The sequence below is a fragment of the Mobula hypostoma genome, chromosome 12 (assembly GCF_963921235.1).
Source record: "Mobula hypostoma chromosome 12, sMobHyp1.1, whole genome shotgun sequence".
NCBI lineage: Eukaryota > Metazoa > Chordata > Chondrichthyes > Myliobatiformes > Myliobatidae > Mobula > Mobula hypostoma.
Window position 1 is genome coordinate 49131453 of NC_086108.1, and position 25424 is coordinate 49156876.

The following is a 25424-nucleotide window of genomic DNA, read 5'->3' on the forward strand; positions in this document are numbered from 1 at the left end:
ACACCTGGTCAGAGCCTAGGGATTTAACTACATTTGTACACAAGACTGCCAACACTTCTTCTATAATATGTTTCAAGACATCACTGCTCTCTTCTTTGAAATCAGTAGTTTCCATGTCCTTCTCCACAGTAAATACAGAAAAAAATTATTCATTTAAGACCTCGCCCATCTCCCTTGGCTCCACACATAGATGACATTAATCCTTAAGGAGACTTACTCTCTCCCCAGCTACAATTTGCTCTTAAAATACTTATAGAATCATTCAGGGTTTTCCCATACTTTATCTACCAGGGATACCTCATGTTCCCTTTTTGCCCTTCTATGTTTCTTCTCAAGTATACTCCTATAATTCAAAAAAACTCACCTGATCCAAGCTGCCTATACCTGACATATGCCCAAGTATTGTGTTCAATTCTGGTCACCCAGCTATAGACAAGATTTTATTAAGCTAGAAAGAGCACAGAAAAGATGTATAATGATGTTGCCAAGACTCAGGAGAGTTATAGAGAGAGGTTGGACAAGGTAGGAGTGATTATCTTGAGGTCCGGGAGACTGGGAGGTGATCTTGTAGAGGTATATAAAATCAAGAGGACAATAAATAGGTTAAATACAGTCATTTTTTTTTTAAATCAGAGTTGGGGAAAGAGTTAGTAGGAATCTAAGGGGCAACACTTTTTTTTTTAAATACAGAAAGTGATATGTATATAGAATGATCTGCAGAGGAAGTGGTTGAGGAAGGTACGATAACAACCTTTGCAAGACAGTTAAGACAAGTACATGGATAAGAAAGGTTTGCAAGGATATGGACCAAACCTAGATGAATGAGCCTAGTTAGAATAGACACCTTTCAGTGTAGATCAGTTGGGCTGAGGGGCCTATTTCTGCATCGTATGAAGCTTTGTGCCTCCTCTTTACTTGAACAAAGCTCAGAAGTTTCCTTAATCTTGCCAGCCTTGCCCTTCATTTGAATTATCCCCATCTCACTTTTAAAAACATCCCACATGCCAGAGGTCCCTTTTCCTCCTAACAGTCTCTTACAATCAATCCTTTTAATTTCCTGTCTAATACCATCAAAATTAGCCTTCCTCCAATTTAGGACATTAACTTGTAGACCAGTTCTCTTTCCACAAATGCTTAAAATTAATAAAATTGTGGTTACTAGTCCCAAAGTACTCCCCCACTAACACATCAGCCACTTGCCCAGCCTCAATTCTTAAGAGGAAATCAAATATTCTCCAGTAGGTCCTTCTACATGTTGCTTTCAGAAGGATTTCCTCAACACAGATAACAAATGCTGCCAATCTAATTCCTTTGCACCCTAGCAGTCCAGGTCCCATAATTCTGTCGTGCAAGATACTTCTTTAAGCATTGCAATGTTCTCCTCCAAGGGAACACTTACACATCAATCACTTCATTATTTGCAAGTTAACAAATTTTGGGAAATCACAACTAAGTTGCACCCAGTTCAAACTTACTGATCTTCTTCACTGGAAATTTCTCATTTGTGTTCTGACATGGTACTCCTTATGGAAATCAGCAACCAAGTACATATTAGCAGCAAAAACCCAGCAACTTTGCTGGGAAATCTATCTTGTTTCAGTTGTACCAGGATAGACTTTGCACAGGAAGATCAAATCTATGAATATCAATAAAGAGTATTCATTGCAAAGAGCAAGTTCATTTGCTTTCTTTTAATGTCCCCTGAATTTACATGCAGGGACCCTTGTTTTGGTTTCTTTAATTAGGACATAGGAACAAAAGGAACTATATTGTATCCTGACGATGATGAGAAAGAATGAGATATTGCAAAGTTAGAGGAACATTGGTTAGGAACAAAGTTAGAGGAAATTTGGCCTGTCCCCTAAAACCCTCACTAATTTTTATAGATGCACCGTAGAAAGCATTCTCCTAGGGTGTATCACAATCTGGTATGGAAGTTGTCCTGTCCAAGAGCGAAAGAAGCTGCAGAAGATCATGAACACGGCGCAGCACATCACACAAACCAATCTTCCGTCCTTGGACTCACTTTACACAGCATGCTGTCGGAGCAGTGCTGCCAGGATAATCAAGGACACGACCCACCCAGCCAACACACTTTTCGTCCCTCTTCCCTCCAAGAGAAGGCTCAGGAGCTTGAAGACTCGTATGGCCAGATTTGGGAACAGCTTCTTTCCAACTGTGATAAGACTGCTGAACGGGGCCTCAACTTCCGGGTCATCAAGAGAATGGCGGCGTAAGGAAAAGGTCTCTCGACAAAAAAGAAGGTAAACTGCCCCAAAATCGAATTTAGACAAATACTTAATATTGCATAACTATATTAATAAAAGGGGCAAGGATGATGCCTAAGAACAAGAATAAAAAGCCCGCTCCGAAGGCTGATAAACATAAAGAGACGCAGCAAGGCGACGGGCCTAGCTCCCCTACGGCAAGCCAGGACGGAGATAATGAGGGGGAATCGGTGACTCTGTCTTTGATTCTCGGAGAGATTCGCGAGTTCCGACAAGATAACAGCAAACAGCTGGAAGATATTAAAGGAGAAATAGTAAAAACTAACTCGCGGATAGATGAAGCCGAAGCGAGGATTGTTGGAATTGAAGAGAAGCTACAAAACACCGAGGAAGTGATAGCAGAAATGCTGAAGCTGCAAGACCAACTCCAGTGGAAACTAATAGATCAAGGCGGCCGCTCAAGAAGGGAAAATGTGAGGATCTACGGAGTTCCCGAAGGAACCGAAGGTAAACCCGGATTGATGATTCCCTTCGTGGAGAAGCTGCTTAGAGAGAACCTTGATATACCGGCCGCAAAAGACCTACAGATAGAAAGGGCTCACCGCGCGTTGGCACCACAGCCCCCGGCAGGCGCCCAGCCCAGATCGATTCTGATCAGATTTCTCAGTTACAGAACGAAGGAAGAGGTGCTTAAACGGGCATGGCAAAAGAAAGGTTTAATGTGGAACAACTGCAAAATCAGTTTAGACCACGACTACGCACCGGGGATTCTTGCCAGACGGAAGGAATATACGGAAACACGGAGAGTCCTGAAGGAAAACAACATCAGATTCCAGACCCTGTATCCAGCTCGGCTGAGAGTCTTTTACGACGAAGGGACAAAAACTTACGCTACGGTGGAGGAGGCAACGTCGGACCTGGCGGACCGGGGACTACCTATTAAAGTTATCACCCAACCGGAGTCGCTACTGGAGAGGATTCGGCAGAAGTCGTGGCAGTTAGTGGGGCGAGGACGCTCCGCTCGAACCAGAGTGTCAAACTACAAGGAAAAGCTGCAAATATTCAGACGCGAATGTACAGAGAATACAGATTAATTAAGAGAAATGACTGAAAAGAGTAAATTGGACTTAAAAGTAAAATGAAAACTGGTAACTGAAAATAAACTAGGTGGAATAACTTGAATGATAGCAATATGGTCGAGACATAAATAGGAGAAAATTCTCTATGATTATTCAAACTGCTGAGGGCCCTCTAACCCAGGGTGAAGATAGAGGTTATCCCTCTGAACTGAGGCGGGTCGGTGCTCAGGCCTCACTGTGGGAAGTCGGGAAAAATTTTCAAATGTTATACGTTCAGAAATGTCTAGGGTGTGGTTATATGTCTTGGTTTACTGTTGAGAAGGGATTGCTTACTGTTTGGTTAGAAAAGGAGAGTGCTTTTTTTCTACTGGAGAAAAATGCAAACTGAATTGGTAAAAATAATTTCCTAGAATGTTAATGGGGTTTTGAATCCAATTAAAAGAAATAAGATTATGTCTAAATTGAAAAAAGAGAGGGCACAAATAGCTTTCCTCCAGGAAACACATATGAGCCAATCTGAACATGGAAAATTAAAAAGAATGGGCTTTAAGCATGTATTTTATTCATCATATAAATTGAGTCACAAAAGAGGGGTAGCTACTTTAATATCAAGTACTCTTAATTATGAACATATTTCAGAGACTAGAGACAAAGAAGGACGGTTTGTAAAAATCACAGGAAGAATAGAAGGTACAGAAATAACATTGCTGAATGTTTATGCTCCTCCAGGTAGTGAATGGTCATTTTATAGACACATTTTTGACCTAATGGTCAGTTCTCGAGGGGTAGTAATTTGTGGAGGGGATTTTAATATTAGATTAAATCCTATATTAGATTCTTCAAGAATAGTTACTCAGAATAAACCTCTGACTCGGAAAGTGAATTCATTGATGGAGGAGTTGGGAATTATAGATGTCTGGAGGGAATTACACCCTACTAGTAAAGATTATACATATTACTCTTTCCCTCATTCAGCCTATTCAAGGATAGACTATTTCTTTATCTTTAATACAGATAGACTCAGGATAAAAAACTGTAATATTGCAACAATTGATCTGTCGGATCATAGCCCAGTCTCTATGTCTCTAATCCTGGAAAGGAAAATGAGGAAAACACTATGGAGGCTAAACTCACATATACTCAATAACCCGAAAGTAATGGAGAGATTAAGGGGAGAAATCAAAGAATATCTAGACCTTAATGACACGGGAGAAACATCACCAGTGATTTTATGGGATACATTGAAAGCTGTACTGAGAGGGAAAATTATTTCCATTACTACTCACATGAAAAAAATTAATGCACAAAAATTAGCAGACCTTCAAGGAAAATTAAAACGACTTCAAGTTGTAGATAGCAACAAAAGTAATTCAAATCGAAAACAGGAAATTAGGAAATTGCAAAGTGAAATTGATGATATTTATACGTTGGAAACTCAAAGAAATTTTCTTTACCTGAGACAAAAGAATTATGAAGTAGGAGGTAAATCAGCTAGATTATTAGCATATAAATTACGAAAACAACAAGCAGACAATACAATTCATAAAATAAAGAATCCAAAGACAAAGCTTGTGGAGAGTACAATAGGGAAAATTCAAGAGAGTTTTGAAACATATTATCGAGAGCTGTACTCCCGGGCCCCCAATGAGCCCTATATAGACAGTGTATTGAATTTTTTAGATCTACCTAAACTTACAGATTTACAAAATGAAAGTTTATTAGAACCAGTAACTGTCAAAGAACTGAACATGGCCATCTCCAGGTTAAAGGCTGGAAAGTCCCCGGGTTCTGATGGGTTTACCTCAGAGTGGTACAAGTCCCTGAAGACACAGTTAGCCCCATTACTACTTAACACCTTTAATTGGATCTTGCAGAGAGGAGAAACTCCACCTTCCTGGAGAGAAGCGATTATTTCAGTTATTCCTAAAGAGGGTAAAGATAAACTAGAATGTGGCAATTATCAGCCAATTAGTGTTCTTAATTTAGATTACAAACTATTTACATCTATATTAGCGCGCAGATTGGAAAAGCTTTTACCTGGCCTAATCCATTTAGACCAGACTGGATTTATTCAACAAAGACAAACACAGGACAACATAAGGAGAACTCTGCACATATTAGAACAGGTTAATAAGAACGAGACAGAGACAATGGTAGTAGGATTGGACGCTGAGAAAGCTTTTGATTCGGTTAGTTGGGCATTCCTATACAGAGTGTTAGGAAGATTCGGCTTTCAAGAAAGGTTTATTAAAGTAATTCAGACTCTATATGACAGCCCTACAGCCCAAATTAAGATAAATGGGGACCTCTCTGACTCCTTCATTTTAGAGAGAGGCACTAGACAGGGATGCCCAATTTCTCCTCTCCTTTTTGCGCTATATATTGAACCACTTGCCCAACTAATAAGACAGAGCGAAATCGTAAAAGGTATCAAGGTGGCAGGGATTGAACAGAAAGTGGCGTTATTCGCAGATGATGTTTTGGTCTATCTGAGTGAACCAGAAAAATCATTTATAGGATTGTTTACACTGTTGGATGACTTTGGGAAAATATCAGGTTATAAAATAAATGTAAAGAAAACGCAGGTTATGTCCCTAAATTATACACCATCCAAAAAATTGCAGGATACATACGATCTTAAGTGGGAAGCTAAATCATTAAAATATTTAGGAATAACCCTGCCGAAGGATCTTTCAATACTGTCACAGGTAAATTATGGGCCATTAATCTCAGAGATAAAAGCAGATATGCATAGATGGAATCTTATCCCCTTTTTAAGTTTAAATTCAAGGATAAATACTATAAAAATGAATATTCTTCCTCGGTTATTATATCTTTTCCGTACTTTACCAGTGGAGGTGGATGATAATCAATTCAGGGAATGGGACAAATGGATTTCCCGCTTCATTTGGCAAGGAAGGAAACCTAGAATTCGATATAACACCTTACAGTTAGGGAAGGAAAGAGGAGGTATGGTTCTTCCTTGCCTGAGAAATTATTTTTATGCCTCACAGATAACCCCTCTGTTATATTGGTGTAATAGGGAATATAAGGCTAGATGGAAGGAAATAGAATTTGGATTAGTTGACAGTTTTCCTCTTCAGGCCTCAATAGCTGACAAAGGATTGATGGCCCAGTTGGAAAAATTTAATAATGCTTGGATAATTCTTACATTAAAAGTATGGCAGAAGGTGGTTAATTCATGTGGAATTAATAACATGCTAAAACTCTTTAGATGGTGTGCATATGATACCGAATTCCTTCCCAACAGAGGAGATAAAAGATTTGAGCTATGGATAAAGAAGGGTCTTACAACCTACCTCTCATTTATAGATAAAAGAGTATTACAAAGTTTCCAAATCCTGCAGGACAAACATGGCCTAGAACATAATGACTTTTTTTAGGTACCTTCAAATACGAAACTATGTTAACCAGAGTTGTAGATATACAGACCTATCAACAGTAGAATTAGAATTTTTCAAGATTCTGAATTCGGCTTGCAGTTCAATACCTAGTAAATCAGTTTCTCGCCTATATGATGCACTCTCCCATGCTAAAAATGTAAATACACTGTATATTAAAGAGAAGTGGGAGAAAGAAGCGGGGTTGGTACTTTCAGAGGAGGCTTGGCGGAAAATCTGCAGCTTTCAATGGTCCTCGACTAATTCTTTGACTTGGAGAGAACATTGTTGGAAAAACATTATAAGATACTTCAAGACCCCATATCAGGAAAAATATAAAGATACAATGTGATGTGTTGGAGAAGGTGCGGCTCCAAGGAGGCAAATCATTTTCATATTTTCTGGGATTGCCCTAAATTAAGTCTATTTTGGGAAGGTATTCATAGAACATTAGTTAAGGTACTTAGGTCCCAGATACCTCTGAACTTTGAGACGCTCTATTTGGGGCATGTATTGTTCCTTGAACAGAAGGAAGATATAAAGTTGCTGCAGGCCCTCTTAGCGGCAAGTAAGAAATCAATCACTAGAAAATGGCTAAATCCAATACCACCTACATTAGAAGATTGGTACGAAATTATCTTGGAAATATTTAAAATGGAAAAGTTGACTTACTCCCTGAGAACTCAAAAAGAAACATTTTATCAAATCTGGAATAAATGGATTGAATATATAACCCCAATGTGAGCAGACTTTAGATGACTCTCCTAATGATTTATATTGCTCTTCTCATCAACACAGTAATATTGCTAACGTAAGCACCCCTAGTCTAAATGTTTGTTGTTTTTTTTTGGAAAATAGAGAATTAACACAAGTAAAGGGAAAGATTTGGGAAAGGGATAAAAAAAATGAAAAAATTAAGTAAATAAGTACATAGGGATTGGATAATTATGTCTGCGGGCAGGAACACGCACGAACAAATTGGGATATAAACACCTACAATGGTTGGTATATAGGCTTGTATGCAACATTTTGGACCAGTGGAAATGGTCCAGAAGGGTTGTATGGAAACTATTATTACCATTTTTCTTAACAACTAATTTCATTACTTAGCCTAATAGGTTAGATTTACCACAGTACATAATTATCTATTTAAATGTTTATTTTCCTTTTATATCATCTCAATGTGTACTTAAGAATGTATAAATAATTGTAGTTTTATACATATAAAAAAATGGAAAAGGTTATATGTGTGAAAAAAGTACATGATAATTGTGAATTCCTTATCCAAATAAAACTAAAATTTAAAAAAAAAAGACTGCTGAACGGATCCTGACCCGGATCTGGGCTGTACCCTCCAAATATCTGGACCTGCCTCTCGGTTTTTTTGCACTACCTTACTTCCCATTTTTCTATTTATGATTTATAATTTAAATGTTTAATATTTACTAATTTTAACTATTTTTAATATTTAATATTTGTAATCTAGGGAGTGGGAAGTACAGAACCAAATATTGCTGTGATGATTGTACGTTCTAGTACCAATTGTTTGGCGACAATAAAGTATAAAGTACATTGCGGAAGAATGTAGACTGAGTGATTGAATGCAAGAGCACAGACTGCAAGAAGAGTTATGTCAGCTGAGAGGCCGGAGCAGCTTTACAGATGAAATTTACAATGAAGGGTTCTGGAAGATGCAGTTCAATGCAGAAATTACAAGTTTTGTATATTGGGGAAAAGAACAATGATAAATATTATTAAATAGTAAACATCTTAACAATATGGAAGGTGTAGGTTCTAATGCTGGTGATAAATTTGCAGTAGGCAAATAAGATTCAGGATGTATACACAGAGATATTGATTATAAAATCAAAAACAACAGGAGAGAAAGAGGCTCTTGGCATTTAAAAACATCGTGAAATAAAGAGGCCACTTGAATTAAAAAATACCATGAGCAAGAGAGGTTCCAAGTGTTTAAAAACAACATGGGAGAGGAGTTTTACAAGTTCAAAAACAGGAAAGAAAGATTATTTGAGTTAAGAGAGTGTGGAATAGGTGCGGGATAATTCAAGTATTCAAAAACAGCTTTGGAAAGAGGAGTTCCATGAGCTTAAAAACATCATGGTACACAAAGAGGCATAGACCATTAGATGGAGGAACATAATCAGGCCATTCAGCCCATCAATTCTGCTCTGCTGTTCCATCCTGGCAGATTTATCATTCCTCTCATCCCCATGCTCCTGCCCTCTGCCCATAACCTTTGACATCCTTACTAATCAGAAGCCTATCATCCACCACTTTAAATATACTGAATGACTTGGCTGCACAGCCATCTGTGGCAATGAATTCCACACAGTCACCACTCTCTGGCTACAGAAATTTCTCTTCATCTCTGTTCTAAAGGGAAATCCTTGTATTCTGAGATTGTGCCTTCTGTTCCTCAACTTTCCCACTATAGGTAACATCCTCTCCATGTCCATCATAACTAGGGCTTTCACTAGGTTTCAATATCATCCTCATTCCTCTAAGCGCCAGTGAATACAGTCCCAAGGTCAACAAATGTTCCTCAGACATCAACCCTTTCAATCCCATATCATTCTCATAAACCTCCTCTGGACCCTCTCCAATGCCACCATGTCCTTTCTTAGATAAGGGGCACAAATCTGCTCACATTACTCCCAAATGTGGTCTGACCAATGTCTTATAAAACCTCAGCATAAATCCTTGCTTTAATATTCTAGTCCTCTCAGAATGAATGCTAACAAAACAGAGAAGCGGAGCAATGGAAAAAATATTAGGGAGGAGAATTATTGAAGAACAAATAGAGTTAAGAACACTCATCTAATAGGATAATTAAATATAAAATGAGAGGAAATCATGTTAAGAATGAGTTAAACTATTAGCAGACAATATTTATATAACATAAGTGGAGATAGTCATGCATATGGTAAAATTAGATATACAAATGATTACAGAAACGTGGTGTTAGAATAATCAGGAATGCAAAAACTATTTAAAATTTTAAATTTAGAAAAGGTACATTGAGAAATGGAGAAGACAGAATTGTAATACTCGTTAGGAATAAAGCAAAAACAATAGAAAAGGGGCTCAGCTATAATGAAGACAAAAACATAGTTAAAATAAACTTTAATAAAAGTCACATACGTCACTTCATATTTGATTATAAATGGAGAAACAAATATGCAGACAAATTAGTGAAAAACAAAATAAATAGAATAACCATAGATTCCAACTACAAAGCATCTGAAGTGAAAAGATAAAGAATAATGGTAGTTCCGAATTATATGTTGTTATAACTAACATATAAAAATACCAAAGGACAATTGCTCCTTGACCTATTTATAATGTGGAATAAATAAGAACAGATGAAAACAGAAATGTCAAACAATATTTTGTCAAATGTGTCCACTACAATATATATTGAGAGGGTCAGAATGTAACTGGAGGTCTTCATTGCAAGACAGTCCCCCAAAAAATCTAGCAGGGAATCCCATAGGATCGGCTTTACCAATATGATGAGAATGTGAAATTCACCACCACAGGTTGGCTGAAATGAATAGATACATTTAAGGTGAGGAGAAGAGCTGCTGGGCAATATGCAAAATAGTTTACAATTATGATGAGAACCAAATTAATATGTTGAAGAAAAACTGATTTTGATGGGTTGAGAATAGAAGTTGGCAAGGATCTTGAAAAAGAATTTTGTTGAACAATCTGAAATATTTAAAACAATGTTCTACAGAATGCAGACAATTTTACTTATGGAGTAAATCAAACATCTTTGAGATCAGATGAATAGACAAAAAAAGAACTGAGAGTAAAGAAAAAGCCATATACAGTATTAACTATAGAGAAAAGAGAGAATACAAAGTGTGAAAAAACAATTAGGTAGATGAAGAGCCATGTAATTAAGTTATCAAACATAAGGAAAAACATTTTACAAATATTGATAAAAAGCTAGAATGGACATAAACCCATTAAGGAATAGACAGGACAATACGCACTGATACAGCAGTAAGCTGACATTAAAATTAAATAGAGATTCAATATTTGAGAGAAGAAATTAATGCACTTTAAAGTGGATATAAATCAAAGATGATAAAGCCATAGTCAGATATATCAGAGAAATGTTTGGCGTTAGAGGACTAGCAGACAGATAATACATTTAGGGAAAGTGAGAGCGAGGAATTATATGCAGAATTAAAACAGTTAACACCTGACATTTGCAGCTTGTCTATTAATGTTGCACGATAACTAATCCGCTAACCGTGAAGCAGATGCAGGGAACAAAGGAGTGTTTGTGCATGAGAAAGCTGCTTTGTGTAAACACTAATCAAGGATGCCTGGTAACCATCAGAGTATGTATGTGATAACGAATGTTTAACAAGCAACCCCAGACATATATCCGGGCTCTATGCGTGGAACTCTGTAGATCAACTGAGCGACGCAAGCTTGCTAATAAATCATATGTAATTTTAAGTAAATTGTGTTTGACAATTATTTCCTGGGTCTGAACCTAAAGTTCTCTGATAGAGAGGCAGATCAACAAGAGAACACATTATCTGAAGAAAACCCAATCGGTTTAACTGATGGTATGAAAATCCTACCATGGTAGGCTGATAGGATGGCTCTGAGGCTATACTCTCTGTAGTTTAGAAGAATGAAGGGGGATCTTATCGAGCAGGAACTTCTTAAGCCAGAGGGTAGTGAATCTGACGAATCCATTGCCACAGACAGCTGTGGAGGCCAAGTCATTGGGTATACTTAAAGTAGAGGTTGATAGGTTTTTGATTTGTCAGGGCATCAAAGGTTACAGGGAGAAGACAGGAGAATGAGGTTGAGAGGGATAATCAATTAGCCATGACAGAATGGCGGAGCAGACTCGATAAAAGCCAAATGGCCTAATTCTGCTCCTATGTCTTACGGTCTAAAAGTAATGGAATCCTGATTAAGGGGGAGTAGACTTCTGCTGCCTGGAACTCAGTTTGCAGTGCACTTGCGACTTGTGAACTATCTGAGTTATGAATAGTTCACAGGAACGGACCTAATGAAGATCTGAATAGAAGATACGACAGTGTAGATTTTAAAGGAAAAGCAATAGCTTAATCCACCTTATTGATTTTGATTTGGTAACAGCAAGAGTTATCTAGTGGAAATTATTTACCTCGAATTTCAAAAATCCCAGCTAAGTTATTGACAAATGACTAGGTCAGCGACTTGTGGTGTCAAGTAAATCCAAGAAACATAATAGAATCAATGAAAGGATGGGTATACAACCAACGTACAAAAAACAAACTGTACAAATACAGAAAGAAATAGTAGTACTAATAATAAATAAGCAATAAATATGAAGAATATGAGATGGAGTCCATGAAAGTGAGTGCTTAGGTTGTGGGAACAGTTCAGTGATGATTCTATTGTGTCTCCTTGTATTTACCGGTAATACCTACAAGAAAATGAATCTCAGGGTTGTACATGGTGATATATATGTACTTTGATAATAAATTTACTTTGTACTTCCCCCATTAGTAGAAATGGTTGCCTCAGGCGTATGTAGCTAAGCCACATGTGAAGACTAGGAACTGAATTTGGTTGTCAGCGGCTATTTGAGATGGACACCACTGGGAGCATTTAGTAAGTCATGGGCGCATATCCCCATAACCTCCCTGGCTGTAACAATCTTAAGGAACCCTTCACTGAAGGCGGCTGATAATTAATCAAATGAAATGATTAACAATTTAATATAGTGCAGAGAAATCATTTATGCTTCTGAGTTAGAAAAAAAACTAGTGATCTTCAGGTAACAGCATCCCCAAGAATGAGAATTCAAAATAATGTTAGGAGTGGTGAGAATGTGCAACTCACCATGGGAGGGTATTTGAAATGAAAAGATGCATTTAGGTGGGGAGAAGGTCTGCAGGACAAACAATTGAAGGAAAGGGAATGAAAGAATTAGGCAAGGAGAGAAAGGATGACATTTCAGTGGAACATGAATAGCCGATTTCTGCATTGGTCATTTTATCTATGTCGTTGGTTCTGTAACAATTGGCTTCTTACATACAGTATAGAAAAAATATTAATTCACAGAAAAAGCATGATGAATTATTGAAAAGATACTCAAGATGGCAAATGCTGCCTAGAAGGCAGTCCTAACAGTATCAACTGAAAGAAAGTTAAATTAACAGGTTTTTTTTATGTTGTATAATTGCAATAATTCCTATTGAGATATCAAAGACTATTAAAAAGGACACAAGGTTATGGAGTTTTAAAATACGTATTTGTAAAAGATGATAGGTAAATTAAGTTAGAGCTACTAACACAACATGCCAAAATGTCTTTGCTACTCTTTTCTTTTCTATCTTGTTTATATAACAAAAAATACCCCAAGCATGATCATTCTTCCAGGATCAGAATCACTTGAAATGGAGACATGGCCTACAACCAGAGATGGACAAACATATTTCATGTTTCATTCAACAAACATGGTTTGCCTCCTTTGCCATGGAATTGAATGTCATAGTGATACATGAATTCCCATTCCTTTTTGTGCTACTTTAAATCTTAGTACCTTATAAGAAACTAAAATCTGATCGCAGTACAGGTTCATCCTGCTCTCTGGGGTGAATTTGGCGGTCGACACGTAAACGGGCGGCAGAACACGCGCTCCTTCAACTTCCTCCGACTTCTCTTGTGCCGCTTTAACCGACTGAGGAGATGAAGTCAGCGGGCGGACAAATGTGGATCCACTGCTTTCCCCTCTGCTTTTATCGTCTAATTCAACGTCTGCCTCCTGGTCTACTTGTGCCTCACTGGCCATCTCCCTCTCGGAGGAGTGCGACGCCATGACTGCGTTTCGCCCGTTGCTCTGGAACTGTCCAACGGCCCACAGGAGCGCGAGGCACGAGCTCGATCCGGAGAGCAAAGGGCTCGAAGGCAAGGCCAGCTAATCGGCGCGGAAACTCAAATCCACCCCAGCTGAAGCGAGCACTATATAACCGACAGTCGCCAACAAGCTGACCTAAAACAACACACATGCACCACAGTATAAAAACATGCGAGGCTTCCAACTCACAGAGCGCGAGCGAGCCCTGATTTAAATAGGCGCGTGGGCAAACGCACGGTCTCGTGGATGGGGTGCCTTCGGACCCCGAATGACGATGAGACGCTGCAGCAAAATCTGCGTGGTGCGTGCGAGAGCTGCTAAGCGTTGTACGTTTGGAATTCCGTTTTCTTTCCACCCTTACTGTGCTGTCTCATGAATCCAGAGTAGCACCCGGTTCACGCTCCGATTTCCAGGATTACCCTCAAGGACGGGAGGATCACATAATCTGTAAGGTCCTGTCGGGGGCTATTTTAAACAAACAAGTTCTTCTTTGGTATAGTTTCATGTCCATTCTTTTATAAATAAGTTCAAAGTGCAATTACCTATTTTGGGGTGGAGAACGAATGTGAAACAGTGTACTTTGTTTTCTGTTGACTAATCAGTTTTATGTTGTGCAAGCAAATCACTGTATCACCTGCAAGGTTTGTTTGGGTCCCTAGATGATGGGAAGGGAGGAGTTGACATTACATGTTGCATCCTGTACGAGGACTCCCAAGTCCCGTTACATCTCAGAACTTTGAATTCTTTCCCCATTTAAATAACAGTTTGCCCGTTTATTTTTTCTGCCAAAGTGCATAACCATACACTTTCCAACATTGTACTTCATTTGCCACTTCTCTGCCCATTCTTCCAATCTATCCAAGTCTCTCTGCAGACTCTCCATTTCCTCAGCACTACCGGCCCCTCCACCTATCTTCGTATCATCAGCAAACTTAGCCACAAAGCCATCTACTCCATAATCCAAATCGTTGATGTACAATGTAAAAAGAAGCGGCCCCAACACTGATCCCTGTGGAACACCACTGGTAACTGGCAGCCAACCAGAATAGGTTCCCTTTATTCCCACTCTCTGTTTCCTGCCAATCAGCCAATGCTCTATCCACGTATGTAACTTTCCTGTAATTCCATGGGCTCTTATCTTGTTAAGTAGCCTCATGTGTGGCACCTTGTCAAAGGCCTTCTGAAAATCCAAATATACAACATCCACTGCATCTCCCTTGTCTAGCCTACTTGTAATTTCTTCAAAAAATTGTAATAGGTTTGTCAGGCAGGATTTTCCTTTAAGGAATCCATGCTGAGTTCTGCCTATCTTGTCATATGCCTCCAGGTACTCTGTAACCTCATCCTTGACAATCGACTCCAACAACTTCCCAACCACCGATGTCAAGCTAACAGGTCAATAATTTCCTTTTGCTTCCTTACCCCCTTCTTAAATAGCGGAGTGACATTTGCAATCTTCCAGTCCTCTGGAACCATGCCAGAATCTATCGACTTTTGAAAGATCATTGTTAATGCCTCCGCAATCTCCACAGCTACTTCCTTCAGAACACGAGGGTGCATTCCATCTGGTCCAGGAGATTTACCTACCTTTAAACTATTCAGCTTCCTGAGTACTTTCTCTGTCGTAATTGTGACTGCGCACACTTCTCTTCCCTGCCACCATTGAGTGTCCGGTATACTGCTGATGTCTTCCTCAGTGAAGACTGATGCAAAATACTCGTTCAGTTCTTCTGCCATATCCTTATCTCCCATTACAATTTCTCCAGCATCATTTTCTATCAGTCCTATATCTACTTTCACCTGTCTTTTACTCTTTATATACTTGAAAAAGCTTTTAGAATCCTCTTTGATATTATTTGCTAGCTTCCTTTCATGGTTAACCTTTTCTCTCTTAATGACCTTCTTGGTTTCCTTTTGTAAGGTTTTAAAAACTTCCCAATCCTCTGTCTTCCCACTAATTTTTGCTTCCTTGTATGCCGTCTCTTTTGCTTTAACTTTGGCTTTGACTTCTCTTGTCAACCATGGTTGCATCCTTTTTCCACTTGAAAATTTCTTCTTCTTTGGAATATACCTGTCTTGCACCTGCCTCATTTCTCGCATAAACTCCAGCCACTGCTGCTCTGCCGTCCTTCCCGCCAGTGTCCCTTTCCAGTCAACTTTGGCCAGTTCCTCTCTCATGCCACTGTAATTTCCTTTACTCCACTGAAATACCGACACATCAGATTTTGGCTTCTCTATTTCTATTTTCACAGTGAACTTAATCATGTTATGATCACTGCCTCAGGGGTTCCTTCACCTCAATCTCTCTAATCACCTCCGGTTCATTACACAATACCCAATCCAGTACAGCCAATCCCCTAGTGGGCTCAACAACAAGCTGTTCTAAAAAGCCATCTTGCAGACATTCTACAAATTCTCTCTCTTGAGATCCAGTGCTGACCTGATTTTCCCAATCTACTCGCATGTTAAAACCCCCCACGATTATCATAACACTGCCCTTCTGACAAGCCTTTTCTATTTCCAGTTGTAATTTGTAGTCCACATCCCTGCAGCTGTTTGGAGGCCTATAAATAACTACCATCAGGGTCCTTTTACCCCTGCTATTTCTTAGTTCAATCCATAAAGATTCTGCACCTTCCGATCCTATATCACCTCTTTCTAATGATTTAATATCATTTCTTACCAATAAAGCCACGCCTCCCCCTCTGCCTACCTTCCTATCCTTCAGATACACCGTGTATCCTTGGATGTTCAGCTCCCAGAGACATGCATCCTTTAGCCACGTCTCAGTGATGGCCACAATATCATACCTGCCAATCTGTAGCTGTACAATAAGATGATCCACCTTATTCTTTATGCTGCGTGCAACACCTTAAGACCAGTATTTGATACTTTTTGCTTTGATTTCACTGCAACTTTATTGCACTGCAACTCATCCCAATGGCTACAAATTTGCCCCATCACCTGTCTGTCTTTCCTGACATCTTTACTGCTCACTATCTTGGATTTATTTCTGTTTTCCCCTTCCTCTGCTCTATCATTCCGGTTCCCATCCCCCTGCCAAATTAGCTTAAACCCTCCCTGACAGCTCTATTAAACTTTCCCGCCAGGATATTGGTCCCCTTTGGGTTCAGGTGTAACTTGTCCTTTTTGAACAGGTCATACTTCCCCCAGAAGAGATCCCAATTATCCAAGAATCTGAAGCTCTGCCCCCTACACCAGTCTCTCAGCCACGCATTCATCTGCCTGATCCGACTATTCTTGCCCTCGCTAGCACGTGGCACAGGTAGCAATCCCAAGATTACTACCCTGGAGGTCCTGCTTCTCAGCTTCCTTCCTAACTCCTGGAAATCTCTCTTCAGGACCTCCTCCTTTGTCCTATCTATGTCATTGGTACCAACATGTACCAAGACAACTGGCTACTCACCCTCCCCCTTTAGAATATTCAGGACCCGATCCGAGACATCCCGTACCCTGGCACCTGGGAGGCAACACACCATGCGGGTATCTCTGTCAGGCTCACAGAATCTCCTGTCTGTTCCCCTGACTATGGAATCCCCTACGACTACCGCATTTCTCTTCTCCCTCCTTCTCTCCTGCACAACAGCGCCAGGCTCAGTTCCAGAGACCCGGTCACCGTGGGCGTCCCCTGTCAGGTCATCCCCCTCAACAGCATCCAGAACAAGATATTTGTTGCTGAGGGGGACAGCCACAGGTGTGCTCTCCACTATCTGGGCATTTCCCTTCCCTCTCTTGACAGTGACCCAGTTTTCTGACCCCTGTAGCCTAAGGGATGACTACCTCTCTGTAGCTCCTGTCTATCACTTCTTCACTTTCCCTAATAAGCCGTAGGTCATCAAGCTGCAGCTCCAGATCCGTAACATGGTCTCTGAGGAGCTGCATCTCGGTGCACCTGGCGCAGATGTGGCCATCAGGGAGGCTGGAGGTCTCCCAGGATTCCCACATCTGACACCCTGAACAAAGCACGATCCCTGCAGGTAATTCCTGTAATCTCCTGTAATTCCATGTAAAAGTTCCATAAAATGGAAAATGGCTGTAGAAGATGGGAGGACCAGGGAGTCATGAATGATGTGATCCTTTCAATATGCTCAGAGGGAATGGGAGAGTTGTTAATAGAATCTTATTGGGGTTGGTGTACTGACTTTTATTTTGCAGAAGCTAAGCCTCAGCTGTCTGACTCACCTTCATATCTCCCTCTGCACCTTGACACAATCATCATACAGTCTTCCATACAGTCGTGGTTCTTGTTTTCATGGAAAATTTCCTTAATAAATCAGAAGGGCATGTGGCAAACATCATCTGGTCAGCCAGATGGGGAGGTATTGGGGTTTCCCAATCTTCAGATAATGGATTACTTGACATTTACTGTAAATTTTTCTTTGCCAGAGCAAGTGCAACATCAACAATCACACTTGTTTAATTCAATGTGGCAGAACCGAGGCAAAGCGAGGCAACGGTCCCGTTGCCGAGAGCAAGGTAGACCCGAGGTTCAATTGATTTAAGTGCTGTGCCAAAAAGTAGGTTACAGGGCACATCGAGGTGGCAAGGTCCCGGCACCAGTGCATACCGATTCAACTGAATTTGATGTTTGGATTGAGATTTAAGCACCGGGTTGAATTGGAAAGATCAGGTTTAGGGTGAATTGAGGTGGTGGGGTTCTGGCCCCAGAGCGTTTTGAGTCGATTGAACTCGGTGTTTGGACATCGATTTAGGTGCCGGGCCAGATTGAAAAGCTCAGGGTATTAGGGCCCCAGGCAAGAGACAAGCCGGTTCAGATTGCTGCTCTACCACTTGGCTCTGTGCTGAACTATGCTGAACTCTGTGCTGGACTCTCTTTGTGGACCCACATTCAGAATGCTACTTGCTTATGGTTACCATTTGCATGATGAGTTTGTTTCTCTCTGCATGTTGGGTGTTCGATGGTCATATTTTATATATGGGTTGTTTTGGGTTTCTTTGTTTCACGGCTGCCTGTTAGCAGACAAATCTCAAGGTTGTATAATGTATACATACTTTGATAATGAATATACTTTGAACTTCGAACAATTTCGAAAAGCCTGATACCATTCAGGAAAAAAGTAGCTGGCTTAATTGGCACAACAACCACCTTAAATATTTGTTTCTTCTTCCGTAGACATGCTATAACTGCAGTATGCATAAACTTCAAATTATACTGCATTTACTGATCAAACTACTTTGCACTTTCCAATGCTGTATTGGAACCTCTATCATAAAGAAGGACGTGGATACCTGGTATATCTTTGACTCTCTGATATATATATATGGCAACATCTAAATCCTGAAACTCTCAGCCCAACTACACTTTTGGGAGTACCTTCATCAAAAGAATAGCAGCAGTTCAAAAAGATGACTCACCACCATCTCCTAAATGGCAATTGGAATGCGCAATAAATAGTGGCAAACAATCAGATGCTGAAAATAAATCTAACAAGAAACACTAAATTTGCTCAATTCTCTTTAACAGAATAGAATATTGGATCCCAACTAGTACTAAAGCTTATGTTCTGTCCATCTTTTTATGCTTTGTTATGGCCTTTATAGGTTAAGATTTGCATGTTTCTCTCAACCAATCCAATATTCTTGTTTTAGCAGACATGATGATGAATAGACATCAGAAATATATTGTTCAACATCTCATGCCTGTCTGGCACTCATTAAGATCTGGCTCAAAATGGAGTTTAAGGACATGCCTGGTAACCACAGGCTGGTCAGTTTAACCCGTGAGGAAAGCCTTGAGAAACAATGATCAGGGGAAAGGAACAAACAGACCCTTTAAGAAGTTTTAATGAATAATGGAGAACTGATTTGTTAAATGGAATTATATTTGACTAATATTATTTTTACATTATTGAATAGAATGTTATAGATGTTACTCAATATTTTTTCTGAAGTCACGCACAAATGACTAATTAGCAAACTTGAATGGTAATAGGGCTGATGGTAAAAAAACTCCAGGGGAGGGGGAGTTATAGTGTGAATATGATAATTCCAGAGAGATCACACTTGAAGTCATTATTGAACTGAGATCCTTGGAGCTGAGAGTCAACAGCACTACCTGCATTAATGAGAAACTAGTTTTAAAAGCAGAATGTAGAGTGTATAGCCACTCCTTGATGAATGAAGGGGATCCATTCCTGTAAAATGTTTCATAATTTTGTACATTCAAATTGGGTGAAATATGTTACAGGTACTTGGGTAGTGGGCAGCAAATAGTGTTCTATTCTTATAACAAAAAATAAAATTGCACATTAAGGAAACATACCCCAAGAGTCTAAGGAATTTATAGTGAAAATTCATAAATAGAATATCTGTGAATCAAAGAATATCTGTTAACAATTGTTATTTCAACTGGGAGATGATAGTTCATGCTGTTCCCAAGATACTTTTTTTGTGTAAAAATTACTTGAACATGCTGGGTAAAATTTACAAACTTATGGTTGACACAAACTTAGAAATACAGCACGAGTGTTGAGCAATCAATGTATATCTGCATTAATCGAGAACAGCATGGCACGTTAACAAAGTAGTTAGTATAGCATATGGGATTATAAACCATGTAATAAACCTCAGGAGCTGAAGAGCTATATTGAATTAGCTGAAAACACTGGTTAGGCCTCAAAAAGAAAATTGTGCCCTATTTTGATCACATCTTTTCAGGAGGATATGAAGGATTTGCAGATGGTGCAAAAAAGATTTGCTGGAATGGTTCTAGCAATGAGAAATATAAGCTCTTGGAGCCAATCAGGTTAGGGGGAGATTTGATAGATGTGTTTGATAAAGACTGATTCAGACAAGACAGACAGAAGGGAGCTCATCTTGTGTATGGATAGTTATAAGACCAAAGGGAACTAATTTCATATTTTGGTGGAAGTAAATAGGAGTTGTGAGGAGATGCTTTTTTATTAACTTATGAATTAGATTACACACCATGTAAGAATCAAACAATGTTTTAAAAACAGAATTGCATTGGCAATGAGAGAAGATAATTTGAAGACTATGGGGAAGTGACAGATGAATGGGACTGAGGGGATTGATTTACTAAGAGCTGCTATAAGCTTCTAGGGACAAATGATTGTGTTCTGTACCTTAACAATTCTATGATTGTGTGATCATATGATTCTTAGTTATTATATATAGCCATTTTGACAATTGTGTATATAATACCTGAAAATCCATTTTTTGTCCTCTCTGGTTGATCTGAAACAGGGCATATTAATCTGAACTGCTAACAATCTTTGTAACAGAGGTGGTCCAACAATAGAGTTAGATACAATAAGGAATTCTTAAGGTTAAAACTCAAGATGATGCATAACTTCCCACCACAAATTTGTACTTTTCATTTAAAACTCAACTATTCACCATTTCATTGTGGATAGTACTTCATAAACAAATGGTATCAATTATTTCTAATTGATTCTATATAAAAGTTACGATCAAGAAATTTGGTAGAGGAGGCTTTCACTGTCAACAATATACAGACATATAGTATGCATTTTGGTATACGTGTGCCATTGCCAAAAGTTGTCAGTTTCAGTGTTTTGACAGGAGTGCTGACACTTTTGTCTTTAATAGGATTATAAAATGAGAACCATTGTATCCATAGTTTGAAAATTATTAATGTCCACTTTTGCACCTCCTTTAGCTTCAATGGAATTTGGTTTCTTTCATCTTTTTATCTAATGTTTTCAATTTGGAACAGGTATAGTGTTGCTTCGCTACATGATTTCCAAATTTTCAAAGGCAACCAAAACAAAATGCAATATTTATACAAAACCACTATGGAAAAAAGGCACTTTAGATTCATTTGAATTTAATCAGGATATTTTTCTCTGTAAAGGTGCTGTATAAATGTTGCACATTAGAGGTTTGGCCTATTGGAGAAGCTGAATAGCTTTTTATTGTTTCGTCTGTTAATATTACTTCTTAAACGGAATACATTTTGGCCTGATAAACCAGTATTGCATTTTTAATTCACTCTATGATACTTTGATGTTGGTTTCTTGAAATATCCAAATGGAAAAGCAATATTATAGAACTAAAAGAATGAAATAGATAAATCAAGGAAAATGTAACAAAAATAACAAACCATTTACATTTGTTCAAATATTCTGCATTAATACAGAATTTATGCAGTTCAAATGAAGACAAATCTTGATGGAAATAGGATTTGTTTTTCTTGTTTTATTACTCAAATGGAAAATTATGATAATATGCATTTTGGAAAAATAGTCACATGATTGATTGCCACCAGAGGGCACAACTTGTACGGAATGTAATTCAGAACAAGTACATGTTAAGAAGAAAAAGTAAGAAGGTTATAAATTTAAAGGGAAGGGTGTAGATTTGAAATTTTGCCTAGGGTTTTCTCTTATTCCATGTGTAAACCTTGAAGTCAACATTTAAAAGTTTACTTGAATAAAGTTGCAACAGGGCTTATATGCTATAATGGACTATAAAATTAAGTCAGGCATTTGTGTCGACAATAGTACGTCCCTTCCCAATGAGCTTAAAGTATTTTATGCACATTTTGAACAGAACAGAAAAGAATTAGAACTTGCTGCCCAGCAGGATGGCTTCCAATGGACCTGAAACTACAGTAACTGTTCTGCAGGTAAGATCAGTCTTCCAGGCAAACACGAAGAAATCTGCAGATGTTGGACTTTCAAGCAACACACATAGAAGTTGCTGGTGAACACAGCAGGCCAGGCAGCATCTCTAGGAAGAAGTACAGTCGGCGTTTCGGGCCGAGACCCTTCGTCAGGACTAACTGAAAGAAGAGCTAGTAAGAGATTTGAAAGGGGGATGGGGAAATCTGAAATGATAGGAGAAGACGAGGGGTGGGGGGGGGATGGAGCCAAGAGCCGGACAGTTGATTGGCAAAAGGGATATGAGAGGATCATGGGACAGGAGGCCTAGGGAGAAAGAAAAGTGGAGGGGGGAAACCCAGAGGATGGGCAAGGCGTATAGTGAGAGCGACAGAGGGAGAAAAAGGAGAGAGAGAGAAAAAGAACGTGTGTAGAAAATAAATAAATAACAGACGGGGTACGAGGGGAGGTGGGGCATTAGCGGAAGTTTGAGAAGTCAGTGTTCATGCCATCAGGTTGGAGGCTACCCAGACGGAATACGAGGTGTTGTTCCTCCAACCTGAGTGTGGCTTCATCTTTACAGTAGAGGAGGCCGTGGATAGACATATCAGAATGGGAATGGGACGTGGAATTAAAATGTGTAGCCACTAGGAGATGGACTTTCTCCCAGTGGCCACACATTTTAATTCCATGTCCCATTCCCATTCTGATATGTCTGTCCACAGCCTCCTCTACTGTAAGGATGAAGCCACACTCAGGTTGGAGGAACAACACCTCGTATTCCGTCTGGGTAGCCTCCAACCTGATGGCATGAACACTGACTTCTCAAACTTCCGCTAATGCCCCATCTCCCCCTTGTACCCCATCTGTTAATTATTTATTTATATACACACTTTCTTTTTCTTTCTCTCCTTTTGCTCCCTCTGTCACTCTCACTATACCCCTTGCCCATCCTTTGGGCTTCCTCCTCCCCCTTTTCTTTCTCCCTAGGCCTCCTGTCCCATGATCCTCTCATATCCCTTTTGCCAATCAACTGTCCGGCTCTTGGCTCCATCCCTCCCCCTCCTGTCTTCTCCTATCATTTAGGATCTCCCCCTCCCCCTCTCAAATCTCTTACTTGCTGTTCTTTCAGTTAGTCCTGACGAAGGGTCTCGGCCCGAAACGTCGACTGTCCCTCTTCCTAGAGATGCTGCCTGGCCTGCTGCGTTCACCAGCAACTTTTATGTGTGTTGCTCAGTCTTCCAGGAGCATCTGGCCCAGATGGTATGCCTGGCCATGTCCTTGGATGCTTTACAGATAAGCTGGAGAGGGCATAAAGAAATAATTTAACCTCTTGCAGCTTCAGTCTGAAGTTACCACCTACTTTAAGAAGACTTGTATTTACAAAAAATAAGACAATGTGCCTAAATGCTACTGCTGGTGGCTGTGACATTCACCTTCATGAAGTGCTGCAAGAGGCTGGTCATGACATGCATTAACTCCAGCAACATTCTCTCTAAATTTTATTTACAACTGTGTGGACCAATCATTGGTCTAAGTAGGAAATTTTTATACTGCCTGAAAACTGCATGGCATTCAAATGTTCTTTTTTTGTGATGTGCGTACTATGAATATTTAGAATGAAAATTGAAAATCAAATACTTTTGATTTTATTTATTATTGAAGAGTATAATGAAATACAGTACAGCAAAGAAAATCTTACACATTTTGTGAACTTTTTCTAGCTGCATTCAATTCCAGCTGTGCAGCAACAAAGACTATGTGTGGGAGCATTTCCATTACTGGGCAGCCATGCACCCACGCAGCTTCAAGGGAAGAGTGAACTCCAGCCTCCCAGACAACTTTGACCCATTGTAACTCATCTACCACTGAAACAGGTCTATGGTGCACTCCATCTCTCTGGCCTTGCACTCATCTCTGGAGCATCTAGACAATAAATAAATAAGCAAATAAAGTAATAAACTATTGTTTATTGATTACAGCCCTATGTTCAATGCTATAATTCTAAGCAAATTCATCTTCACGCTCCCAGTCTTCGGTCTGAACATCTCTCTCCAAGTGGATCCTTGACTTCCTGACCAATAGACTGATATCAGTAAGGATAAGCAGCAATACCTCCACCATATTTGTGCTCAACATTGGTGTCCTACAGGCTGTATCCTCAGACTCGACTCTACTTCCTATATGCTCATGACTGCATAGCCAGATTCTGTCCTAATTCCAACTACAGATTTGCAGATGAGACCACTGTAGCGGACTGTATCTCAAATAATGATGAGTTAGTGTACAAGAAGGAGATAGAAAGCCTAGTTAATTTGGTGTCACGACAACTACCTTTTCCTTAATATCACAAAAGATCATTAGCATCAGGAAGGTTGGTGGTGCATATGCTCCTGTTTACATCAATAGTGCTGAAGTTGATGCTGATGTTGAAGAAGATCTGCCATTTCTTTGCCCATTCTCCTATCCTGTCCAAGTCCTTCTGCAGCCTCCCTGCTTCCTCAACACTACCAATCCCTCCACCTATCTTTGTATTGTCTGCAAACTTGGCCACAAAACCATCAATTCTGTCATCTAAAACATTGGCATACAACGTAAAAAAAAGCAATCCCAACACCCGACTTCTGTGGAACACCACTAGTCACTGGCAGCCAATCAGAAAAGGCTCCCTTTATTCCCACTCATTGCCTCCTGTCAATCAGCCAATGATATGTTCATGGTAGTATCCTGTAATACCACAGGCTCTTAACTTGTTAAGCAGCCTCATGTGCAGCACCTTGTCAAAGAGTTTCTGAAAATCCAAATATAGTGATACTACAGGGAGATGATAGAGAAAAATTGCGGTCAGTGGGATGAGTTGCATTGTAACGGGGGACAACATTGAAAATGGTGACGAATACAGGACTGAATGTGTTATATTTGAATGCACACAGTATACTGTATAAGGTAGATAATCTTGTAGCACAATTACAGATTGGCAGATATGACATTTTGTGCATGAAGCCAATGTGGGAATTGAAGTACTTCAATATTTGGGCAGGAGGTGTCTGATGGGGTGGGTGGGTAGTTTGTGAGGTGGTGTGCTCTTTCCACTATTTGTTTTGGGCTTCTCAGTGCATCTGATGCATAGGTTTGAGGTTCTCAGCACCATCCTAAATGTTCCTTCTTCTCTTTGTGCAGTCATGGCC

At 39.5% G+C, this 25424-nt stretch overlaps 1 protein-coding gene across 1 annotated transcript in view; it reads right to left on the bottom strand.

Moving 5' to 3' along the window:
- The window catches only part of LOC134354786 (testicular spindle-associated protein SHCBP1L-like), a 132913-nt gene extending 119086 nt beyond the window's left edge, over positions 1–13827 (bottom strand). The window contains exon 1 of the mRNA XM_063064044.1: positions 13295–13827. Within this exon, the coding sequence (XP_062920114.1) occupies positions 13295–13570 (276 nt within the window). The 5' untranslated portion in view covers positions 13571–13827. The remainder of the gene's footprint in view (positions 1–13294) is intronic.
- Between the last annotated feature and the right edge of the window lie 11597 nt (positions 13828–25424).